This window comes from Paramormyrops kingsleyae, chromosome 2 (genome assembly GCF_048594095.1).
Source record: "Paramormyrops kingsleyae isolate MSU_618 chromosome 2, PKINGS_0.4, whole genome shotgun sequence".
In the NCBI taxonomy this organism is placed as follows: Eukaryota; Metazoa; Chordata; class Actinopteri; order Osteoglossiformes; family Mormyridae; genus Paramormyrops; species Paramormyrops kingsleyae.
In genome coordinates, this window is record NC_132798.1 from 1,616,209 (window position 1) to 1,639,838 (window position 23,630).

General features: G+C 42.3%; 1 protein-coding gene across 3 annotated transcripts in view; it reads left to right on the forward strand.

Annotated features, from left to right (window-relative positions):
• Window positions 1-8,801: 8,801 nt before the first annotated feature.
• rxrab (retinoid x receptor, alpha b) overlaps window positions 8,802-23,630 on the forward strand; it is an 87,450-nt gene continuing 72,621 nt past the window's right edge. For 2 of the 3 annotated variants that reach the window (XM_023809542.2, XM_072703319.1), the window contains exon 1: window positions 9,264-9,462. Coding sequence is in view for 1 of the 3 variants with exons in the window: in XM_023809541.2 (XP_023665309.1) it covers window positions 9,120-9,147 (28 nt within the window). In the remaining 2 variants the exon portion in view is untranslated. Of the gene's footprint in view, window positions 9,148-9,263; window positions 9,463-23,630 lie in introns of those variants that run through there. The other variant, XM_023809541.2, reaches the window with a different exon arrangement.

A 23,630-nucleotide genomic window follows, 5' to 3' on the forward strand; every position in this document is an offset into this window, starting at 1 on the left:
CAGGAAGGGAACAGCCCCGCCAGGCTGCCAGCCCATTGTGAGGCACACAATCACGTTATGAGTAAATTGGAGGCACCGTTTCGCCAAACCCACTGAAACCCATGTGACTCCGCAAAAGCAGAAAGGAGGATGGGACTCAAGACCCAAACCCTGCAGGTGTGAGGTAGCGGTACCACCGAGTAAGCAGCCCTGTCCGCCAAACACAGGATGCTAAATACGAAAAATATCCTTCACAAATCATCTAGATCACAAAGAACATGTTCTGTTTGGCATATTGCATTTAAGAACTGCCACAGAATTAAATCTGCATTTTTTCGTTCTCACAATATGCAGGCTTTCTGCTGCAAGGACAGCGGGAAGATGAACTGCCATAGATCTTGCCGCCGAGGTGCTGCACGAGTCTGTCGGAAAGATGAATTAGGGCACGTATTGATCCCGATCAGTTCATCAGTTGGGGAACAATGCCCCTCGACAACTTCTGTGGGAATCCTTTGATTGCTGAGGATAGATGCTATCTTGTTAATGTTTTATTAGAAGAAATTTGCCCATTCAACGGGATCTTTTGTGTCCGTCTCACAGGAGCTGTGGGAACACTTGAATGGGGGGATGCCGTCGGCCGGCTCCATTGTGCGTTTCGTTTCAGCCACACGGGAAAGACTGATCGCTTTGCCTGAAGCTCTGCCCATCGCCCCTGCCTCTCAAACCGTATTAGTGAGCCGGGGGAGCTGGGGGAGTTGGGCGACTTATTAAATTTGGTGGCCTGTTTCGCGCGCCCTTGCCTCACAGGCACTCATCACTCAGGAGGCTGACAGGGCCATGTGTAAAAGACAGCCCACCCTTTTCACGAGTCCATGTGTCTCCCTGGCACCGCGATAAACCGGCTGCATCCCAGAGCGTCGCTGGGCCTGAAGGGAGGGATAAGAGGGGAATGAGGGGGGTGGGGAAGGGGGGGACAGGAGCTCCTGCTTTGACGACTGTGGGGTTCCTGAGAGCTGACCTGCCTCTGACCTATTCCGCGATGAAGTTAGCCTGCCACTGACTTCTCCACAGTGGGACAAAATGGTAGATCCCTAGAAGGGGGCCCCTTTGAGGGAGACTCATACATCCAATAAAAATAATTCTCTCTGGCAGTGGATCAGCTGCTCAGCAGCAGTACCCAAAGTGGAATTAAGAGAGATGTGAAATTAAATGGAATTAAATGCCAAAAAAAAAACCTTATGTGCAATGACCGCTTTTGAAGTTCTCTCCTTGGTTTCTCTCCTCTGTGTTATGTAAAAGACAGTAGTGCCTTTGAATTAAGATTTCATTCCAGTGTTGTGATGCATGAACAGTCCCTTTGATGTTATCTCACTGATCTGATCGCCTGTGAAAATATATTTTCCCATGTCAGATGATTCGCTTTTTTTGTTTGCAATAAGATTGAGGCTTAATTTTTATATTTTTTTCCAGAGCAATAAAACATCATTTAATGTATTAATGTTCACAGTTTATTGGTAGTTAGTTAATGCTTAAAAGGAGAATAATCCCTTGATTGTTCAGCTACTTAATCTGCCTCTTAATGCCATTTTGCACACGAATAAACACTGGCAGAGTAAGAACTGGGTGTTTAGTTTTACAGTAAGCAGGTTACATGAAGCAGCATGGTGGCTCAGTAGGGTCAGATCCTACCTCTACCCCATGGAGTTTGCATGTGCTCCTCCCAATACCCTGGTTCCCTCCCTCAATACAAGGACATGTAGTTAGGCTAATCTGTTTCCCTAAATTACTCACGGTGCTTGTATGTGTGTGTGTGTGTGTGTGTGTGTGTGTGTGTCCTTTGATGGACCAGCATCCATGCAGTCCAGTGTGAACCCCAGTACTCTGTCCTATGCTGCCTGGGTCAAGCTGCAGCCTCCTTTTGACCCTGAGCAGGATAAGTGATTAGAAGATGGATGGGTCATATGATCAGGGGTATAATTAGCTTTTGTATAAGAAACGTTAGAGGAACCACAGCAAAAGCAAAACACCTTCAAAGCAAATGAACAGAATGGAGTGAATTACTAGTTTTCCCCACATGTCTACACAACATCATAATAAAGGTTGGAGATTAAACAGGCTTGACAGCTTCCAGTCCACATATAGCTCCACCGGACAAAACAATTATAACCTGTGAAAATAACCTCTCTGCTCTCAACACATGAATTAAATAGATTTATTTTATAAATCATTACTTAGTGTTTTCTGTACCCAGTGTGATTCAAAACGCAACAAAGATGAAACCAGAATTCTGTTTTGTGTTAACGAGTACTGTTTTCACATGCTTGGTCTCAGAAGATAAATGGATCATCTTTACTGTGATGTTCCTTTGTTTTTTATTGAACTTTTTTCTTTCATTCGCTACTGTGAAGGTTGGCACAGCTAACAGGAGAGTGTGATTCGCATCAGAACACAGCAGTTTGCCCGGTGGTGGCCCTCAGATTCTGGGCCATATGGTGCTGCTCTGTGCCCCCTGCTTTTGAAGGCCGGTCCTGTCTGTCGAGGACTCCGTAAGCATCCCGGTGATCACGGCGGGAAGAAGGAGTGATGCTAATCAAGAGCAGATGTGGCATTAAGGGGTAACTCTGTTAGGACCCGCAGAGCGTCTGTGTCCTCACCCTACCCCCAGACTGGCTCCGATCACCAGCGGGCCATCCTCTGTCTTTCAACGTGCCCTAATGTCATGCCTCTTGGTGAATAATGTGTTGGTGGAGTCCCACTGCTGATTCTGCTCCGTTAGTCTGCTTAGATGACCATCTGTGTTGAGCCTAGCAGCAGTGAGCACACAAGCTATCGACTGGGACACAAATTTGTCCGGTGCCAATTACACCTTCATGTAAACGTGTGGCTTTTTTTACTTTCTGGATGTTCCCCAAACCAAACATTTTCTGCACTGTTTTCATAATGACTTTTTCTCAGCTTCTTCCTATTTTTTAAAGAATCAAGTGACTATCAAAATCATCAGGAAATTTCTGATAGTTTTCAGATACATGTGCTGCATATAATAGGTGTTTTATACAGAAAATCTCAATACATTGCACTGAAATATAAAGACAATAGCAAACTATGAAGAATAAAACATCAGAACTCCATGGGGATGCTTTTTTTTTGTGCAAATCGCCCCAGGAGAGTGCTGCCGATGAGGTACACAGGACCTCTGCTCATCCCCCAGAGATTCCGTCGTCTCGTGATAAGAAGCGTGTCTTATGTGTGTACGTATGCCATGCCTTTCTAAAAGCTACCCAAGAGCTTCTCTCATCCCCAGCACACACAGCTGCTCTCCTCTTGCATTGAAATTACCCTTTAACTTGCCTGTATTTATGTTAAGTGATCCCTATCTCGACTTAATATAACAATATATGCTGAATGAAACCCTTAGGACAAAGTAGCCACACATGAGAGTACTCAATGGTGGAAACAGTAAGTAGCAGTAAGGAAATGGTCTTCCTGGAAAAACTGCACACTTCAGAGTGCACTGCGACTAAGACGGTCTCCTCTGTGTTTTGGGGGCTGACAAGTGTGGGGGCTGGGGCAGGGGCCGAGGACCTTAATGGCGTCTGCCTTGGCCGAGACTTTCCTTGAAGTGGGAGACAGTGGAAGGAAGTGTTCAGATTTATGATGGCGGCTGATTGCCCCCTCACTCCAGGCCAACAGTGAGTGCTGCCTTTAGCGCAGTGGCTGACCAGCAGAGAGCCAGAGGGCCGCAGTAAATCACAGCCTGAACGCAGACGCTGCACTTGCTCTTGAGAGGCAGACAGTCAAAGCGAGCAGGAGGATGTGCCCTTGCGTTGCTGGCAACCTGCACCCTTCTTCCTCAACAAAACCATTTTTGTCAGTTCAGATTTCTAAGTATTCAGCTCCTTAAAATTGCATTTTAATTTCAAATTAAAGCACAACAGACATTGTATCACACTGATTTGGAAATACAGACTATTAACTATCTCTAATGTGATATCCTTTTAATTTGCTAAATGCACACCCACTCTTTTACTGTACGTGTGGTCACCAATCTGATCCAGTTTTTAAGCATGCTGGAATTAAAAATGAATAACAGGACTATGACTGAATATTCTTTGGAGTTCTGTCACCCAGGCCATTTTGGGATATATGCATGCATGCGCTTCTTGGTTTGAGTTGAAATACACAGCTCAAAGCTATGTACGCTTACAATTCAGTTGCTAAACCAATGAGTTACTTGAGGTCCCAGGTGACCCAGTAAAATTGCCATTGTGTTAATGACACTGACAGAAAGCTCCAGCATCTTCAGGCACCTTCGACTCCAGACAAGGCATTCTTCTAGTACGTCCATAACGGGGATGCAGGAGCTAATGAGGTCTGATGCACAACATGGGGATGCATCTGGCCCCATTAGGCCAGCCGTTTTTCTCCAGCACGCTCCATTGACTTGAATTCTTGCTCAAGAGGCCTGAGAAGTGTCAGGTGACAGCAGGAACATCCACTGAACCCCAGCCAGCTCGCTCTTGGATGACGGCTCAGTTTGTCAATGCATTATACTCAAAGAGGCCAATTTGGCAATAAGCTTTGCCCTCTGTGTAAGCAAGAGGACACGACTTAATTTAGAAGGACTCTTTATCCACACAAGGTATATCAGAATACACGCATTATTTACGGACATAACAAAATGATTGGTCATTATGTCCCTTGTCACAGGCATCAGGGTCATGTCAGACATGAATGCATTGCCATCCATATCCTTTGCAGATGAAATGACAACCGTCCTATTCTGCACTAACATTGCTGTGGTTCTGTTCCTACAGTCCAAGTTCTACAGTACCTTGCTGAGCTTCAGCAAAGAGCAGCATCTGTCCCTCTTTTCCGCTAATCCCAGAGGGCCAGGATAGAGTGGTCCGTGTTAATTTCGCCCCCTTCGAAAACACCACAGACCGCATGCTATCTATTGCCTTCCTCAGACAATTGCCTCCCTGCCAGCAACCAGATTAACCTGATGGAGAGGGAGCCTTGTGTACCTCCTACCTCAGCAGTAACAAAATCACATGTCCAGAACAGTCGAGATTTATTGGTGCATCTATATGTAGCCAATTTCAGTCTAATACAGTATTAAAGAATGATTGATCAGGCTATGTATGGAAAGTGTTGATATTACAGCCATCAGATTTAGCCTGCTAGGCAGCCTGTGGAGTAATTTAAATGCTATCTCTGTCACTCTCAAACCAGTGGTCATATAATATTTAATATTGATAGCAGGCATTGAGCATTAGGGACTAATCTGTTATGAAAATATTTTTCAGTATCCACATCGCAGACACAGACCCAAACTGGGAGGCCCGTTCCCAGCTCATCTGTTACCTTATTTATACACGATAATCTCTAGATAAGCCTCCTAACTCCTGCTCTCATAATCACTTTGAATCTGACAGTGTGGAATATCTGTGAGACATTGTCTCTTATTTTATATCAGGAAAATCTGATGACCGTAGCAGAGGACTATCCTACAAGGTAGTTTTCACCTTCCGTCAAAAGGGCCAGCAACACAGAGTCTTGTGAATCCGTAAAGAATGTCAAGTCTCTGTTTTACTGGCCATCAGTTTATTTTTAAATGTATCATCACTGCTCATGCGGTTTCGAATTCAAGCGCTGTCCATTGAGGGCCGTCTTCTCATCCAAGCCGCCGGGTAACAGATAGCCATTTCATTGTTGTTTTCGGTTGGCTTGGTAAGTCTGTTCTTGATCAAGGGCCAGTCTCTCCTCCGTCCCCATGGGCGAACACTCACCCCTCCACAAGGGAAGCTGACCTCCAGATCAGGGCTGTCTCCAGACAGGACCCTGACCCCCAGGCATGGAATGTGAACCCAGGACCTCTATTGATCTTTCGGGTCCATGCCACAGCCTGAAGACACTGCCTCAAACCCATTCTGCTGCCACTGAGACCCTCAGAATCTGTCCTCTGTCAAGCGGCTTCACCCTAACACAGATCCAGCCTTTCTTACCTGCTCTCTGACACTCCTTTCTGGAATCCTCCTTTGTGTTTCACACAAACCTTCCCTCTCATGTATTTAAAGCAATACTGCTATGAACACTGCTCATAAGGACAGTTGGTTCAGGCATTACCGAACGATGCATGTTATTTTTTTCAAACCAAATCTTGTGGGAGAGATGCGGGTTTTTGTTTTGGGAAATGTAACCTGAGTAGACAATCGGAAAAAAGAAAACATAGGTGTTACGCAAAGGACTGACATTGAGTCATTATGACAAATACTGCATTTTCTTTCTTTGATTTTATTCCCGTTTCTCTTTGTTTATCCCTTGGTTAACCACTGTTACAGTTAACAAAAAGGAGCAATAATCATTGTTATTGATGAGAGGCATGTGAAGGTTCCGACGAAGCCACAGCTCATTAGCGCAGTATGAGCTGATAAAGGGGGCGATTGTCACCATAATTCAGGGCCAGCTGTAATGGTGGTCTCTCCATGATGCAACCGTGTTGTTTAAAGCGCAGGACATCGAGGAGCTAATAAAGATGGACTGCTACACACAGCTGTGTGAAGACATGGTGTGAGTAGTGAGCTCTTGAGTGAGTGTGACAGGCTAGACCAAAGGACCTATGAGATTTATACCAAAAAAGTGAAAGGTCAGACGGCTATTAATCACAGCCGAGCAGGACGAAGCTGCCCGGGCCAGTAGTTGGCCAGAGAGCCAGCCATTGGGAAACTTTAAAGGAATCTGTTGCATCTGACATTGATTAGTGGAAACTAGAGGAACAATGCAGTACCTGAAAATAAATTACTTGACTGAATAGTTATATACTTATTATTTTTCATTCTAAACACAGAATAATGGAATATATATCCATGTTGCATTTTTTTGCATAGTCGGATTGTAGCTCCTGTTTTCAGAAACTTTACCTTTGTTGTATGTTCAGTTTCTAGAAAGTAATAAAACTCAAGGACCCTTCCACCTTTTAGTATAAGCAGGTTCACAATATTTACATTTTCCCTCATCTTACACTTCAGAAAGGGTTTTTAGTTGATAAAAAAAAACTCAAGAGAAACTAATTAATTATTACAATACCCAAAATCTGCTTGTGTGGCCACATGGCTAGTCTTTAGAAGAACCTGGTAAATGGCCAAAATCATAATCATACCATAAAGTAGTAACATACAAACATGCACAGAAAAACCAGCCGTATATAATTCTAAGCTACACACAGAATCCTCCATATGGTAACTTGTCCTTGACTAGTCAATGGCCCACTTCAGTAGTGAGCCATCCGCCGATGTGACTAGAAGAGCCTTCACTCACTGACTCCCCTCTGCTGTACTGCTGCACCAAATGTAACGAGTTATTCTTGCTCCGACTGTTTATTGCGCAGCGTCAATAAATGCCTTTGATCTTAGCCAAGCCTCGCGCTGCATTAATCATGAATTACGCCCCCAGCTCCAATGCAGCAACCATGCTTGTTCAAATATTCCGTGGAAAAGAAACAGGTAGTCCTTTCTTTACCAGCCTCCAGGATGGCTTTAGATCTCAGCAGAAGGCAGCAAGAATTTTTAAACTCTATCTATCTATCTATCTATCTATCTATCTATCTATCTATCTATCTAACAAAACAAACCATACTATCTATATACACACAGATATCTACACACACACACTCACAAATATATATATATATATATATATATATATATATATATATATATATATAGTTTTGAATGCCATCACATATGTTATTCCTGCTTGTCAGTAAAGTTTCTTTGTTGGAAAAAGGTTAACTCAGTTACTTCAGTTGTTCTAATTGCAATTGATTGCTCTACATTTAATTTATAGCAAAAACTAAACTGACAGGCAGTGCATGGACCAGATCTGCAGTCTGACAACTGCTGTTGTTAATACCTAGGTAAGTATCAGGAGAAGGGGCCAAATGACTTGGCCTAAGCACCTTGTCCGGAGCAATAAGTGTCAGGTATCTAATGCTTCTTTGGGTTGCTTTGGCCTTCTGTGTCACCACTAGGCTACACTGCTTGCATATTCTATTGTGTCGTTGTCTTGTGTTCCTGCCCACGTTAATTACTTTTTGTTAGTATAGTATATTATAATCTTAAAGGACATACTCAACCAGATAGCCCCCCCACCCCCCCTCCCTTACCCACACACCCACCTGGTCTTATAAAAGAATAACAGCTCCTTAGTTATGAGGAGACTCCTTAAGATCCACACCGATGGCCAAATACAGTGTCTTTAACCGCTTTCATCGCCTTCAGGTTATGTACTTGCTTGCCAATTTGCTTTAGCCAGGGATACTTAAATAACTACTTCATATTTTCGCGCAGCTGAACAGTTGCACAGCCGCAAGGTCCCCAAGGTTTTTTGAAATAAAAATGGACAGGTTTCCGGTAAAACCCGCAACTGTTCATTTCTCCAGCTCTGTGAAAATGTTATAATGCACAAAACTCAAAGCCAATTAACGTAAGAAACAGAATAAATTCTGATTTGAACTGCCGGTTTGGCAGTAATAATTTGTGAATATAAATGCCATTATTTCAGTTTTCTTTTTGGTGGGGAATTGTTTCCTTGAATACAGTAATGAATACAATAATGAAGACATCGTTTTTAAATAATTCGCCGAAATGATCGTAACTGCACTGAAACTGCTTTGGTTTAAAACTTTTTCAGTTTAAGTTATTCGCGGTTTTAATTGTAAAATGATAACTGAATTTCATGCTTTTTTGATATATAGTGGATATTTCAGTTATATATTGATTTAGAGCTGTTCAAAAGCGTTCATACCGCATGCGAGCTCCAAGCCGATTACTTACAGGGGTTAATCATGAACTAGCGGCGCTTGTTTCGCGTCGCTGCGTGAGCGCATGTGGCAGTGGGAGTCCCCCCTGGGAGGGTCCCTTTGCGATCTAGCTCCAGTGGTTGGAATAGTAGTTGAGCGAGAGGGAGAGCGCAAGAGAAGAGCTCAAACAGACAGAACTAGTTTAGTGAATTTTGACACAACGGAGCTCCGCTCCGACACGATTGCCGTCAACCGCTGGATCATTTTGGTTCTCCCGCGATAAGACCTTTTCATTTTCTTTGGCCGAAACATCAGCTGGCATGAGCTAACCGACTAGAACATGGAAACTAAACCTTTCTTACCTCTGGGTAAGTTCTCCTTCTCTTGTGAAAATGTGTTTGCCGTCATCGTTTTGGGTCGGGACCGCACGCGAAGGCTGCCACGCGCGACGCCGCGAGGGACACCGCGCGCCTCTGGCGCGTGTTTACAAACGCAGCTGCTGTCAAGGCGATCGGGCAGCCCATCGATCCCACTGTCGGTCAGAACCGCCGAACCGGCTCCGCGCTGGGGATGCTTGCGCGAACTTTAGTCGCGCACTTCGCGCCGTTCAGACCAACTGTTTAGGCAATAAGCAAACGGTGCTAAGCTGGGTCCGGTGTCGGGTTCCGACGTGCGGCGCTACGGTGAGTGGCATCGGTAGGTGGCTGCGTACCTCAGAGCTTCTCCCGCTAGTGTCGGGATGCGGTCCGATTAGCCAACTAGCCGGCTCCAGCTGCCCGAAAGTCACTTTTCTGTTTCGTTCGGGATTTATGGTTATCTTTAACGTTTCGTTTCATATTGCTGGCGAATTGACCCGGAAGATATGAATAGATAACAACCGCGGATAACCCCGAACTAAGTCAAATTAATACTCGGTATGAGAGGTAGCTTGATTTGCTAGTGGATCACACCGACATTTTCTCTGAACGCAGTATGATGCCATGTGTGTTACGTAACATGCATACATGTATGTACACATTCATATATATGTACACATATGTGTGTGTGTGAAGCGTCCCGTCAGATCACTTGTCTGTCCCTTCACAAAAAGCCGCGGCGGCAGCTATCTCCCGAGGCGGTGTCTTTCAGTGGATGGCCGGCTCGCTAGCAGTCCGCCGGACGGTCCGGAGGGGTGGATGAGAGGGACAGTCCGAGGTGTACGGAGATCTCGGACAGGCATGCGCTCCTTCCAGTCACCGCCAGAAAAAAAGAAAAGCCACCAGTTATTTCACTACGAAATGTTAATCAGTCTGCAGTTTTTAAATTACTGCCAATCTCTGTAGCATTAAACACAATTAATGCTGGCTACATACCTCCTTTAGTACGCATATTCTTATCTGTATACATTTTTGTGTGCATCACTGTAGTATAACCTTTTCTGGAAAATAGCGAAATCCCCTGTGACATGGACGTACCTTCCTTAGATTAAACCACTGCATTCCCTTTCCTCTGTTGTCATCTTAAGTGGCCCTTTCAAGTTTAAAAAGTATATTTAATTAAACCCGAATAGTACATGTACTTCGGAGGTTCCATCGTATGTACACGGGAAAGGTCTTCTTCGTGCATTAAAACAAGTTATTTAGATATTTATTTGCTTGTTTTACGGTGAATAATGGCTGCATTTAGCAAACCGCAGATTGCAAAATCCCCAAGGTGTTTTTTTTCATTTAAGTTGTTCTAAAAAGTGTGCCGATGGCTTTGGCTCCGCATTTAGAAGTTCAAGGTCAACTGTTTTTTAAACATCTCTAAAATTAGAGGAAATTATGTAGAAAGATTTAAATAAAATGTGTTCTAATTCGGCTCATGTACAGACGTAGTATAGATCTTTAAATTAGTACAAAATATATTCTTTATTTTTATAATGTCGCACGCAAGTTCAAAATACGATGTTTTAATGATATAAATAAAGTGGATCGATTATTGTTGCGGGTTAAAGATGTTAAGAAATAGAGAAATAGTTATGCGGTTGATGGGATCAACATGAATTTTCTTAACATGACGCTCACTATTATGATTTTTAGTGTATTACTGTTGCTATGGACGCATAACTTAACATGCGTTTAATAAGCTGCCTCAAGTTTGTGTGAAGTCCGTACTATTAAGTCCTGTTGACGGTTATTTCAATTTGCATTTCCGTGATCAGTCAAGTCAGCTTAGCTTGAAGGCAAAAATGTAACTGATAAAGGTAACAGGAAAGCATTTAATATGGTATGTAGGGTGACAGATGGCCACGTCATAGAAACATAGATAAGCAATGCTATGAAATGCTATGTACAATTACGGTGTTGGGATGGAAGAATGACGCTAACCTAAAACAGCCATACTGTTAAAATAATGAAAGTAAAGTTATAAAAAAAAGGCTGTTTTTTCTGTAAAAACTACTTACATGGAATGTATGGACAATGTGAAGAGGGATGTAGACTGTCATGGAAAATACTAATCAGTTATGGGTTAAATCTCAGGCTTTTTCTAATGACTTTAAAATGAAATTATCTTCTCATTCAAATTTTTTAGAGCTTGGTTTTGTATTGAACATTTTTTCCCCACAGCTGTTTATATCTCCCTTTTTTCCTTTGCAGTTTAATTCCAAGAAACAAACATTTTTGTTGTCACATAGATACTTTATCCTGCTGATCTGATGCTTGGTCCCCCAGTGAAGGGCTGCAGCTGTCACCTTTTTTGGGAACTCTTTTACAAGAATGTTAAATACTTAAAGCGGTATTACTGTTTAGCTTCAATACACCAGAATATTTGAGTGCCTCTGGGTCACACTGATCGGAGTTACTGCTCCCCAGAGATGGGGACAAACCCTAAGAAGATTGTGAATCCATGCACAACTCTCTCCTGTACATTGGCCAATCAAAGGTCATAGGATATGCTCCTCATTGCCGGATAATGCGAGTGACTACAAAACATGCATATATTTGAACTTTCAGCATATAGTGACCAACACAATTTCCTGAAATGGAAAATTAGGTGGTTCACATGTAGACCCTGTTAATGCCATAGATCTCAAACTCTCAAGTTTTCAGCTGGAGATACAGTATCATTGTGAAAGCCCTTCTTATGAAGCAGCAATTGAGGCTGCAGGCCAAAATATTATTGATTTCTATCCACAACTACACATTTCCTGTGTTTTTATATAATCCCCCCTGGTTTGAGCAAGAGTAGTTTTGATTTTTAAAAATCCTTTTTACGCAGATTGTGACAGTACTGCTGTTAATGATTTACACTGTGCAGGTCCACGAACAAGTCAGTGATTTATTGATAAAGGACAGCTTGTGCTCTTTGCACTTTGACTGTTGCTTTAAGCATGTTATTTTTTTAATGATTCTGCCTCGTACACGTCCATGGACTCGCTGCTAAATACAGTTAGTGAGAAATCGTAGAAAATGTAACTTGATATGCGTACTCCAATGTAATTGCACAATATGCCTTTCCCCCTCATTTATCTCCAATCTGGAATGGCCAATTATCCTATTTCTCCTAGTTTCCCCTCTCAACCAATGACAACCGTATGAACTCAGGAAAAGTTTTGCAAGTGGTCTGCTCTTCTTCGACTAAGAGGGGTTCCTTGTATGATGTAAAATGCTTGGCCGGAGAGCTTCAGTTCGACCCAAAGCCCTGTATTTGCCAAACCAATGGTAGACTGTAAGGCCAGGGAGTATTACCTGGCTGTCTAGCCCCTCAGAAGTTCTCCAGAAATCCAGGCCTATCCAGCTAACACAGCTTGGCTGGGATTGAACCCAGATCCCTACTGCAGCATGTCCGCTGCTTTGGCTGGTGGTCTGTTTAATCACAAACATGCTGTATTGTTATACATTGTACTGTCACCATTCCAAGTATATTACATTCTGTGGTTATGCTTGAGAAGCTTGTTGGAGAAGTCTGCTCATTAGAAGTGAAGTCTCATTTTTCAGTGGGAGCTGTTCAAGAAAAAAGGTGATATCCATGTGCCGGAAGCCGACATTGCTCTTTGAATGTGCGACCCTGCCAGGGCACCTAATAGGAGATGCTGGAGAAATGTTGGCATCCTGGGCTGTCTCTGCTCTTCCAGGACATGTCTGCTTCAGTCACCTTCCCTCGGTGACATTTTATGAAAAGTCTCCTCTGCTGGTATCTTCTCGTGAGATTTGGTTTACCGCCATCCCAAAATGCCTTAATGAGGTGAACAAGAAAAGCCACCAGTGTTTGTTTTGTGTGTGCTTGTTTGCATTTGCAGGTTGTGTTACCCTTGTGAAGACGACTTTTGCCTCTTCAAAGATAGTGCCTCATGAAAGACATTGGGAGGACATCCATACAAAACACGGCTCCTTTGCAACTTCATCTGCTGCTTTATTTCCTGAGTTGGTGTTTTTATGTGAATTTTGATGTTTCAATTGGCTACAGTGTTCACTCATTAATGGCCATATAATGAGTGTCAATGGGAAGTCCTCACAAAGTCAGAAGTGCAAACGAGTGTCTGTGACTTTGTGGCTGATGTAGACAGACTGCAGTGGCTTGCCACTGCACCAGTGAGTCAGGATTCGGCATGACTTAGGAGGCAAAGAACCACTTCTTTAGCACCACAGAGTCCAGGTAGTGAGGTGGCACCATTCATACAGGTAGAAGCATGGGGGTGTGTGGAGCATGGGGGTGTCCCCTAAAGGGTCTCTGTGATATCACCTGGCGATACCGTTCATCTCGGAACATCTCAGGACTCGCCACAGCGGTCTGGAGTTTATTTCTGGATGATGCATTACTACTTCTGCGCTCTGGGTTGCATCACTTGACTGCTATCAGGAGACAATCGACGACGGAAGCTGCGAGCGGGGTTTAAATTTAGCTATGGTTTTTCTCAGTATCGCAGCTTTATTAGGGAATGTGATCCTAATATGTCTCCTTAAAGTGAGACATTATCACTGGGAACGATCCAACACTCTCTGCACAGAGACTTTCACTACCGTTGGAGGAGCATCACTGGACTCCTGCTTTCCAGTTGGGCCTTCTGTCTGATCCCTAGCATACCTGTGTTAGTCTTCATTCAAGTTAAACTTTATAGCAGTCTGCATTTCCTGATGCTTATCACAATGTCATTGGAAGGAAGCTGTAGGGTTCCCCATCATTCCAATCATGAGGGATTGGTGGCACTCCAGTAGAGAGTTCCACAGAGACAGTGCAGTGGATGTGTCATCAGGAATGGTGACATTCGGACACAGTAGCCACCTGCGTGATGCCGCATCCCTGTTGGAGTGGGACTGTGTGGGGCTACAGTAAGTTTCTGTGTTGCTGTTGCGGGGTTGTTCATGTTAGTACAGGACTGCGCCTCTGAGGCTCTGTGTTGGGGTGGAAGTGCTTTTCTGTGAGATGTATCTGTGCCAAGCTCATTGGGATTTTTCTGTACTACTTGTGTGCAGACTAAAAAAATGTCAGCAGATGTATAAACGTGCAACTCTTCCGGTTAAAATTGTAATATGCACATCCTTAAGGTGAGTCACATGAGTTCAGGGAGGAACACATGAGACACATTTGTAATTTTATTGTAAGAAAATTATTAATAACAAACTATTCCTTCAACTACCTAGTGATCTGTGTGGTTAAATTTGCATTTGCAACCCAAGATAGCTGGATGACTAGCAGACTTTGACAGTAAGATGAAGGATGAACAACCTTGAGAAAGTCTTGGTTAATATTTACTCCCGTGCTGGCTGACACCGGGACCTGGGGAGGAGGTCCGCTCAGATTAGTCATGATATCTGTTTCTCTGAAGGTGATGGCTCTCTAAGCTTCTGTTTTAGTACTTGAATACACCCAAGAGACTGAAAGACAAGACTGCAATTATGAGGATCAAAATCTGTTGGGGGGAAAAAATACAGGTATATAATAAAATCACAATGTATAGAGACTTTTACTTTAATCATTTGTCCAACGTCCCATCCTAAAGCTGCAGATTTGTATTACTGTTGTTGACTGCAAATTTATGGAGTGGACAGAACGCAACATTTGGAAATCCTGGATTTGCTGATACTGTGTCTTATTTTTCCCTTCAAGGACTATGAGTCCTTCCTCTGCATGCAAGCAGAACACAGCAGCCCTTCTGGTGGCACAGTCATGCTATAGTGCTGTATGACTGTGCTGATGAACTTAGATATGGATGTGTTTGTGGGAGAAGATACAATTGTTATGGATGTCTGCTCTCTTCAGCCTCCCCTCTTTAACTCTATGTTGTCCCTAGTTTGCGTGGCTGTAAGCTAACAGCTGAGAAAACAGATTGCTCTGTGGCTGTTGAGATCACAGCCCAGAGGGGAGACGTTTCTATCATCTCGAAGCCTAAGTGTTATCAGTTGCCAGATCTCACGCCTTTTTCAGGGAAGGCTTCAGAGCTGATTGAAGTGCTTCCATCACTCGCTTAGCAACCAGTGTTGCGGCGACTTTAAAAAGCTGAATAGGCTCCTCCCACTTGACCTCTTCTGGAGCAACTGTATTATTTACAGAGTCATCATTTTATTACTCTGTGTGCTTTTTATCAGATAAGTATGTTTCCCTGTCAGATTTACATTAACAAAGCGTAGTGCTTTGGCAGGGTTTTTTGGTGGGGGTTAGCTTGTAAAATTAACGTTAACGTTAGCAGTGCAACCCGAGAAATGGAAATTGCTTTCACTGGGTGATTCATTCAGAAGGTTTCCTGGGGAAAATAAGAGCAGGCCTTGTTCAGAGGCTGTTGCCATGGATGAGTAATGTCACGACTGGCATATCGAGTAGCGTTCTGGGAGACGACGTTGCTGTCTCTCTCTTTGATGACAGGTCTCAATTAAAAGTGCCCGGGTCCCCATACCCCCGGCTGGTCGTATTCGTTGACATCACATCAGCCCTTTATTTTATTTTATAGTCTTTCTACTAATGGAGCTACGAGCTTAATTGCAGGCTATTTTGTGCTGATGTGATTAAAGAAATAAAAACTCTGTATTGTGCAACAGGGTTCGCTAGTTTGGAGTCTGGAGCCAGTATCTTTAGAAATAGCACGCTTTGCATTTCTGTAAAAACAGCACACACCAGTTTGTCTTTTTATGTTTCAGTGGTGAGTCGCTCTCTTTTGTCTCATTACACTGAGAAGTATTGAGTAAAGCTGGCTGTTCTTTCCCAGCTGAGGTGTAATTTTGAATTTCAGAAATAAAACGGAAACATTTTCTTAGATGTGGGTAAATCACCAAATTGAGGTTTGATATGTATATTTTGGGAGTGGTGCAGTGGCACGGTGATCAGTACTGCTGTCTCACACGTAGGTTCAGGTCGGCACCATGGCTTTGTGGGTTGGTGCCCGATCCTGAGTTGTTCCTCTGTGTCTGTAGCATCCAGGAGGGGTTCCAGACCCCCTGTGATCCTGAATAGGACAAGAGAGTATAGAAAATGGAAGGAAATCCATATCTGAAATGCTGAAATAAAATTTTATTTAAATGCGCTAACAAGGGATAGAACTGAACATGAATAAATCCCTTCTTTAGTACCAGTTTGTCTAAGACAGGGGGGGGGCAATCTTACCCAGAAAGGGCCGGATAACCTTTAGGTCAGCTGATCAAACCCAGGTGTGAAGACTCTTTAGCCAATCATTCTTCTAATTAGGGAGTTGCAGCGAAAACCTGCATACACACCGGCCCTTTGAGGATAAGATTGCCCACCCCTGGTCTAAGACATGCAGATGAAAGGAACATTTATAGCATTTTATCTCTTAGATAAAATGAGCTCAGTACAGTACAAATATCACACTTACTGTACTGACTTTCGTTTTCCAGATGTTTCTTAGAGAATCTTTGAAAATCTTACTGAGGACTCAATAGGATCTAAAAAATAGGTTCCTATACGGTTTTTCCTGCAAAGTACCTTGTGATCTCCCTTGCATAACTCCACTGATTCTACATTTTTTTTAATATAAATTATTTATTGAAACTTACTTGTATCTCATTCATTATGCTTTATTATGCTGCTGTGTTTTTGTACCTTTATTTTCGGCAAAATAATTTACACAACAAAGAGTCTGCTGTCTCTAATGATTTTACTGTGCTGAAAATGAGAGCGGTCTCAGCAGAAAAATAAAAAAAAGCACATGATTGAGCAATAACATTTTTCTGTGAGTGTGCAAGGTGTGTTTTGACACCTGCAGGGGCGAAGCTGAAGGGGCCGGTTCTCATATTTGCTATATTCCAGTTTCTATAGAACTATTCCGGCTTTTCCCTCTTCCTCTCCAAGATGTGGGAGGCCTGGGAAAATCCAGACCTTTATAGGATACTTTCGTAAGCCAGCAATGACCGCTTGAGAGGAATTCTGCATTTTTTCAGCGTTAATGCGGTGCAGATGAATGAGCAGAATGGAGTGAAGGCCACTTGGTGAGGGTGAGGCTGAGTGTGGTGAAACCAAGAGTCTCGAAGGAGGGGGCTGGAATGGGAAGTGTGCATGCTTGCAGGTAGAAGAATGAAGCAAGTGGTTAGCACTGAAAAGACACCTGATATTCGGAGCGTGCCAGCAACTATTTCAGGGACATCTGGAATAATTATAATAATAATAATAAGTAGTAGTATAGGAATAACACTTCCTTAATTCCTCAAAAACAATTTTTAGCAAATTTAAATGAGTGGTTGCATCAAACAAGATTGTGTTATGAAATATGAACAATATGAACTGGTCTTCCTGTAGAGTTTGCTTATTTTAATTAAGATCCTATTAAGGCTGGATGAACTGTGTGAAAAGATGGCTTCATACCACTTATAAACCTAAATCATCAAATATTGAAGATTACAATACAAATAGCTTTATAAGAAGCACAACTATGCTATTTAAATTATTAGTGTTCTATGAATAAATCTGGTCTTCATTGGGTAATAAACATCAATGTATTAAATATTAAAAAAAAAATATATATTGAAAGAAGAATTTTCCCAGGTTTAACTTTTAAATCCTACATAAGTGAACATTCACCAAAAAACAGTAGACTTGTTATTGGGCTTTATCAGAAAACTGAAATATTACTGTAATACAGTAACTTGTTTTAAATGATTGCAGTGTTTTGATCTTTACAAATCTTGGCCTTTACCAGATGTTTATGACCTTGGCTGAAGTACTGTACTCTCTGGAGTCAAACTAAAAATGTATTTTGGTTAGTTCAACACAGACTGAACTGAAGAGCGCTGGATGTACTTTTGTGAAGCCCTTAAGATCGGGAATTTTCCAGGTAAATCTTCTCTCAGGTTTCTATTGCTAAGGTTACACACCTGAAGGTTTTATAAACCTTCTTCGTGGTTTAAAGTCAGGGATCAACAGCTTTGCCCTTCTCTGAACTCCGTCCTGTTCTTTATATATCGTGCTGTTCTGTATCAGTGTGTGGAAGGATGTGAGTATAGGTGTGAATGACCTCATTACCCTTTCCCTGGGTACCCGACAAGGTTCTCCCATGGTCACTTTACTTTGCCCCCTAAGAGACATATCAGCTAATATCCTTAATTTTCAAGCCATGTGGTCAGATCATTGCTTTGGATACATGCCCTGGGTACACATAGAAGCCAAAGATTTTCTTGTCTGTTGTCCCAGGAAATTTGCTGGCTGACCTTTGATAATAACATTTATCTCCTAAACAGTATTCTGAATAAATATGATACTGATAACAGATGCAATACTGAGCTCGTCTCGCTCTGAGTAAAAATTTAACAGTTGAGATAGTTACAGTCATTTTTAGGCAGAATAATGAGTTTTGTGCGTGTTCATCACAGACAAGTATGTTGTGTGAATTTGTGCGATGGATCATAACAAAATGGAGCTATCTGCTAAACATTTACAGCATACCACTTCACGTTAGAACTTATGTATTTTACATAAACATTGATTGGTAAAATGTTTTACTTGTCCAAAGTATTCGCAAGATTCCAAGTCACAGTAAATTCTTTCCTCATACTTGTAAACCCTGTTTGGTATTTCTATGTGCATTTCATGTTAATTGTATTAAATGGCCCTGACTGTGGTTACTGCATCAAATACTCTCTCCTTACTTCTAATTATTTAAAACATTCAAAATGCAGTGCACTGTCTTTATTTCAGTAATCAGTCTCAGAGTGTTTTTAATGCATCTTAATGATTCTGCTCACCAAACTGCATGTGTTAGTCCGGTATAAAACATCGGAGGGTGGGGATATATGAACTGATCAAGGCGCGTCATTGGAAAAGCTAATGTGCTGCACCTGACATGTTGGTATGATCGACCCAGAAATTTTCCCAAGTAACAGCTGGTGGGAACACAGCAGGCCCACGCTGAAGTTCTGCTCTGTTCCTTACGTCTTGGGGCAAAATATCTATAAATTAACAAAAAAGCAATCCAAATCCATTCAAGCAGGCATTATTCAGAAACAGTTTCTGGGTATTGAACGAGCCAGTGACTAAATTAGCTTCAGACTCTGTCCTTTGGCACTTTGGCAACTAAATAAAATGACCTTCTGATGTGCTTGTACTCTCTTGGCATTAACGTCTCCCAAGATGTCACCCTGCGTTAAGTTCATATCTTAGTCACAAATGTTTTAACCAAATTTAAACTGATGTTTCCGTCGTGTTCTTTCTGCATGATGTCCTTTATAACTGGACTGTATTTAGCTGATTTATAATAATCTCTATGTAAAACAGTAAAGCCTACAAATTTGAGGATTTGTACAATAGTAATTTAGTTGAGTTTAATATACTTGGGCATGTACTTGGACAGTCATAGAGAATTTATACTGGCCATATTCATACAAGCATAAAATTCTAACAAAATCCATAAACCGCTAGGTACTATGGATGTGAGCAAGAAATCATTTAAAATCATAGCCATTATGTACGATAAAACGGAAATGTAAACAGCCTGCCAGCCTGTCTGTCTTCTAACTGCTGTCCAGGTGGGGGGGGGGGCTCTCCTGATCATTGTTGGTCATCTCTTCCGTAGCATGCTGTGGTTAAAGGCATACGGAATGTCATTCTCAGCCTAGCTTCCGCTCTGTTAACCCTGGCCTTTTTAGGATTTTGTTTTGTCATGTCAATCCAGATAGGAATCAACACTCCAGTGAATTAACTTTTGATGGGGAGTTGTATGTCCATCCCAATTCCCCAGGGAACATTGTGTCACCACCAGCATTTTGGCTGTATGGTCAGGGCTCTGTTTTTTCTTATTTCCCCTCACTTCGATGGCTGGCTGAAGCCGTAGCCGCCATTCTATGTCCCCATGACATTTTTGTTGATTTACCTCTTTTGGCCACTTTGAGTGAGTATTGGGGTCCATTCTGTGACCATGTGAGGTTTCTGTTGACTTGGCTTGTCTTATTCCCCCTTATTCCCCTTCACTCTGATGTAATTGTTTCTCAACCTGGTCCTCGGGGACCCCCAGACAGTCCAAGTTTTGGCTCCCTCCGAGTTTTTGCTCCCTCCGAGTTTTTGCTCTCTCCGAGCTTTTGCTCCCTCCGAGTTTTTGCTCCCTCCGAGTTTTTGCTCCCTCCAAGCTCACGCTTTTTGGTGACTGTCTGAGGGTCCCTGAGAAACGCTGGTATATGTAACCAGGTATCATTATTGGATCTCGATAAGAGCCTGAAGGTGTTGTGCTGGTATCTTTATTATATTTATGGTTTGTTGCATTCCACAAGCATTAATTTGGAATTTTCCTATTGGCCATGTTTTGAATAAATGTGTTTATTACTGTGTGCATTCTTGGGGGAAAAAAAACTAATTGTCTTTCAGTTTGTTGTTCTGAGTGATTTGTTTAATTTATTTCTAACAGGAACTATTAAAATATTTTATTTATCTTTTGATTGAAGTACACCATGATCATGCGTTGTGGTACGTTGCAGTTGTTTCCACCAGGAAATGGTTAACCATACTCCAGCCATATATGGTTATGGAAGGACACATTTCTCTTACATTGCAACATCCCTGTTCATAATATTGAATCTACATTTTCCATTTCATATGCAGGTTCTCATCTAGCTAGTCTTGATTCTTTTTCTTCTTGGAAGTTGCACTTATTTTTCTAATGCATATTTCTGTTGTTGTTTGTCCTATTTCTAGTTACTTCTATCTCCTGCAGCGATGTCTGCTGTCCGCCTGACTCCTCTCTGACTCTTCTCTGACTCTTCTCTGTCGAAGGCCATCTGCAGTCCAGCTTTAATCCAACTTGCATTTATACTTGCAGTTCTTCTTCCCTTTTTCCTTTCTCTTCTTGTGTCTTTATTTACTCAGGAAAGAGAGGCAGGTTTCCTGTGTGGTTTTATTTGGTTTGTCAGCAAAAGTCTAAAAGTCTTCAACTAAAGCTATTTCCAGTTTGCTAATTCTGCCTTGGCATGGAATGAAGATGATGGATAAAGGCTGTTTATTGCTGCAGTTTGGGGCAAAACTGTGGCTGTGCACCAAAGTATTTATTCGGCAGCAAATTCTGAGCTAGACAGGCAATAGTCTCTTTTTTATTGGGTAGGCAGTTTTGATTGGTAGGGAGTTCTCTGTCTGTGATTCTTATTCTAGGATAGGTCAATGATTTTCTCAAAGGGTGATTAATTTTAAAACCTTTTCAAGTCAGGAATTCACAATTTAGGAAGTAGAAAATGTAAAAATTACCCTCATCAGTAGTGGGGAAAAAAGGAAAAGATGCTTTAAGTTTGGTGGTTTACTGTGGACTTGAAAGTGTAAAGTGTGAGCTTGGTCACCACGCTGTGTTTACACTCCAGAGTTTGTCTTTTTCACATGATCTCCTTAGAGCAGGAAGTCGTTGGAGAACAATGAGTGGCTGAGTAACAGGATGCAGGGGCGGCCGCAGCGTAAGGGAGGTTCTCCTGACGTCCCGGAGGCTTCAGTCATGATGGCCAACCTCTTCACTGAGGGCTGCTTTTTAAATGCCATCAGTGTGGCCATTTCTGTGACAAAGCCCTCAACCCACTCTAACCACAGCCTTGTGTTCACCTTCATATGTCTTTTGCTATGACTTTGTATGCTTCTATACAAGAAGAGAGTCTTGTATTAACCAGGAAATAGAATTAGCAATATTATCTAATTATGTATTTTTTTAAAACTACATATATGTAAATATAGAAATATTCACTGACATTCTTGCTAATATTCATTGTACTTCACCCTAACAACTATGTACAAAGTCTTTATGCACCTTCTAATTTGTAGCCAAGAAATCCTTTGTGACGCGTTTGCCGACATCGAGAAGAGCCGCTGGCAGCATTAGGGTGATGTGGAACATCAGTCACCTTAGATGCAATAAGCCTGCAGAAGGACACAGATAACTGGCTCAGCTTTGCCCAGGGCGGTGCTGAGTGATTCCCAGCGACGCCTCATCGTCTGCTTTGTCTGAGCACATCTACTGCAGATATCACATCACACGTAATTGAGGGCTCTCTACGTTGTTTATAGGACCTTTGTGGGCAGAAGTTGCTTAAAGATTTGTGGGCACCACTTATATCTTCCCCTCCAACTCACAGCATTTATCTTTTAAGTTTGGCCCCAGGATGTCTTCACATTATGTTCACATTGAACAGGTATTTTTTATAATATATTAATGTAACGTGATAGAATAGAATGTAATAGAAGGGTATATACAGAGTTTCAAAGGTCTTAGTGCCTAGTGCCTTAAAATTGAGGAGTTCAGTACTTCATTCATTAATTCATTTCGATGGCTCAGCTGAAGCTGGCCAGGCTGCACATAGTGCATCTGAAAACAGACGAATGAGCACTGATCTCCCAGAAAGGTGTTCAGGCCTCTTGAACGCCATAATCTGCCTCTCTATCGCTTAATTGGCCGCTCTGTCCATTCAGTTGTGGTCCCTAATGGCCGCAGTGTAAGTGAAATGGATTAGCAGGCATATCCCTTGATCTGATTTTGCCCGCTAATACAGTTGCTCTCAGTATGGCTGGTCTACTGGGGCCTGTTACGGTGATGGCTTAACTCGCAGTGGAGTGCGTCCAGCACACTGCATTCCAGTGGAATGCCGCTGAGGGGGTCACTTCTGCTGAGGTCTTCTGTGCTATGGCCTTCAGCTTTACAGCAGTCACATAGCTTAACAAATCCATCAGCCTCAATTTGGTAAAGTTCACGTGAGGTCGGGGCATAATATTTTTCCTTTTGTGAAGGACGACGTAATTTTGAGTATTGTATTTCACATCGTCCTATGGAATTATATATGACAATGAGAAAATGACATTGAACCGGTGGCATTTGTAAGTAATATCTCTAAAAGTTAGATGCAGGGGCAGAATGTATTCTGCTGAGACGCGCGCTCACAATGCGAGCCGTTTAATAGGAGCCCCCATCCCTGCATCCTCATAAGACCCTGTTTATGTCTTCCTTTGAAATCCGAAACTCTGTGGCTGTGTTTGTAACAGGTTTGCTGTTTTGTTCCCAAGAACAAAAAGTACCAGAAACCTAATTGAACACTTAGGTAGACTGAGCGTCACGGCTTTGTCGAGCAGGAGAAAAATAACTGCAGGGGAGAAGACGGGGAATCTGTGTGTCTCCTCACACTGTCTGGTTTCGCAACGGTGCTGAAAAATTCCCAGCATGGAGCGTGTTAAGCTAGCAAAACTGGAATTTGGAAAAAAAGAAAAAAAAACATCATTCTAACAAGTTGTTTTTTTTTATTTCGGATCGGGCTGCTATTAGAATCTGGGTCAGGCGCACATTGTTCAGATAAGGAGGAAATGCAGCTGGGTATGGTGTGTGTGTGTGTGTGTGGATTAGGTTTATATTACATTGTGGGGACCAAATGTTCCCCACAATGTAATAAAAACCTGTTATTTTGACGTTGTGGGGACCATTTTTCAGGTCCCCACAAAG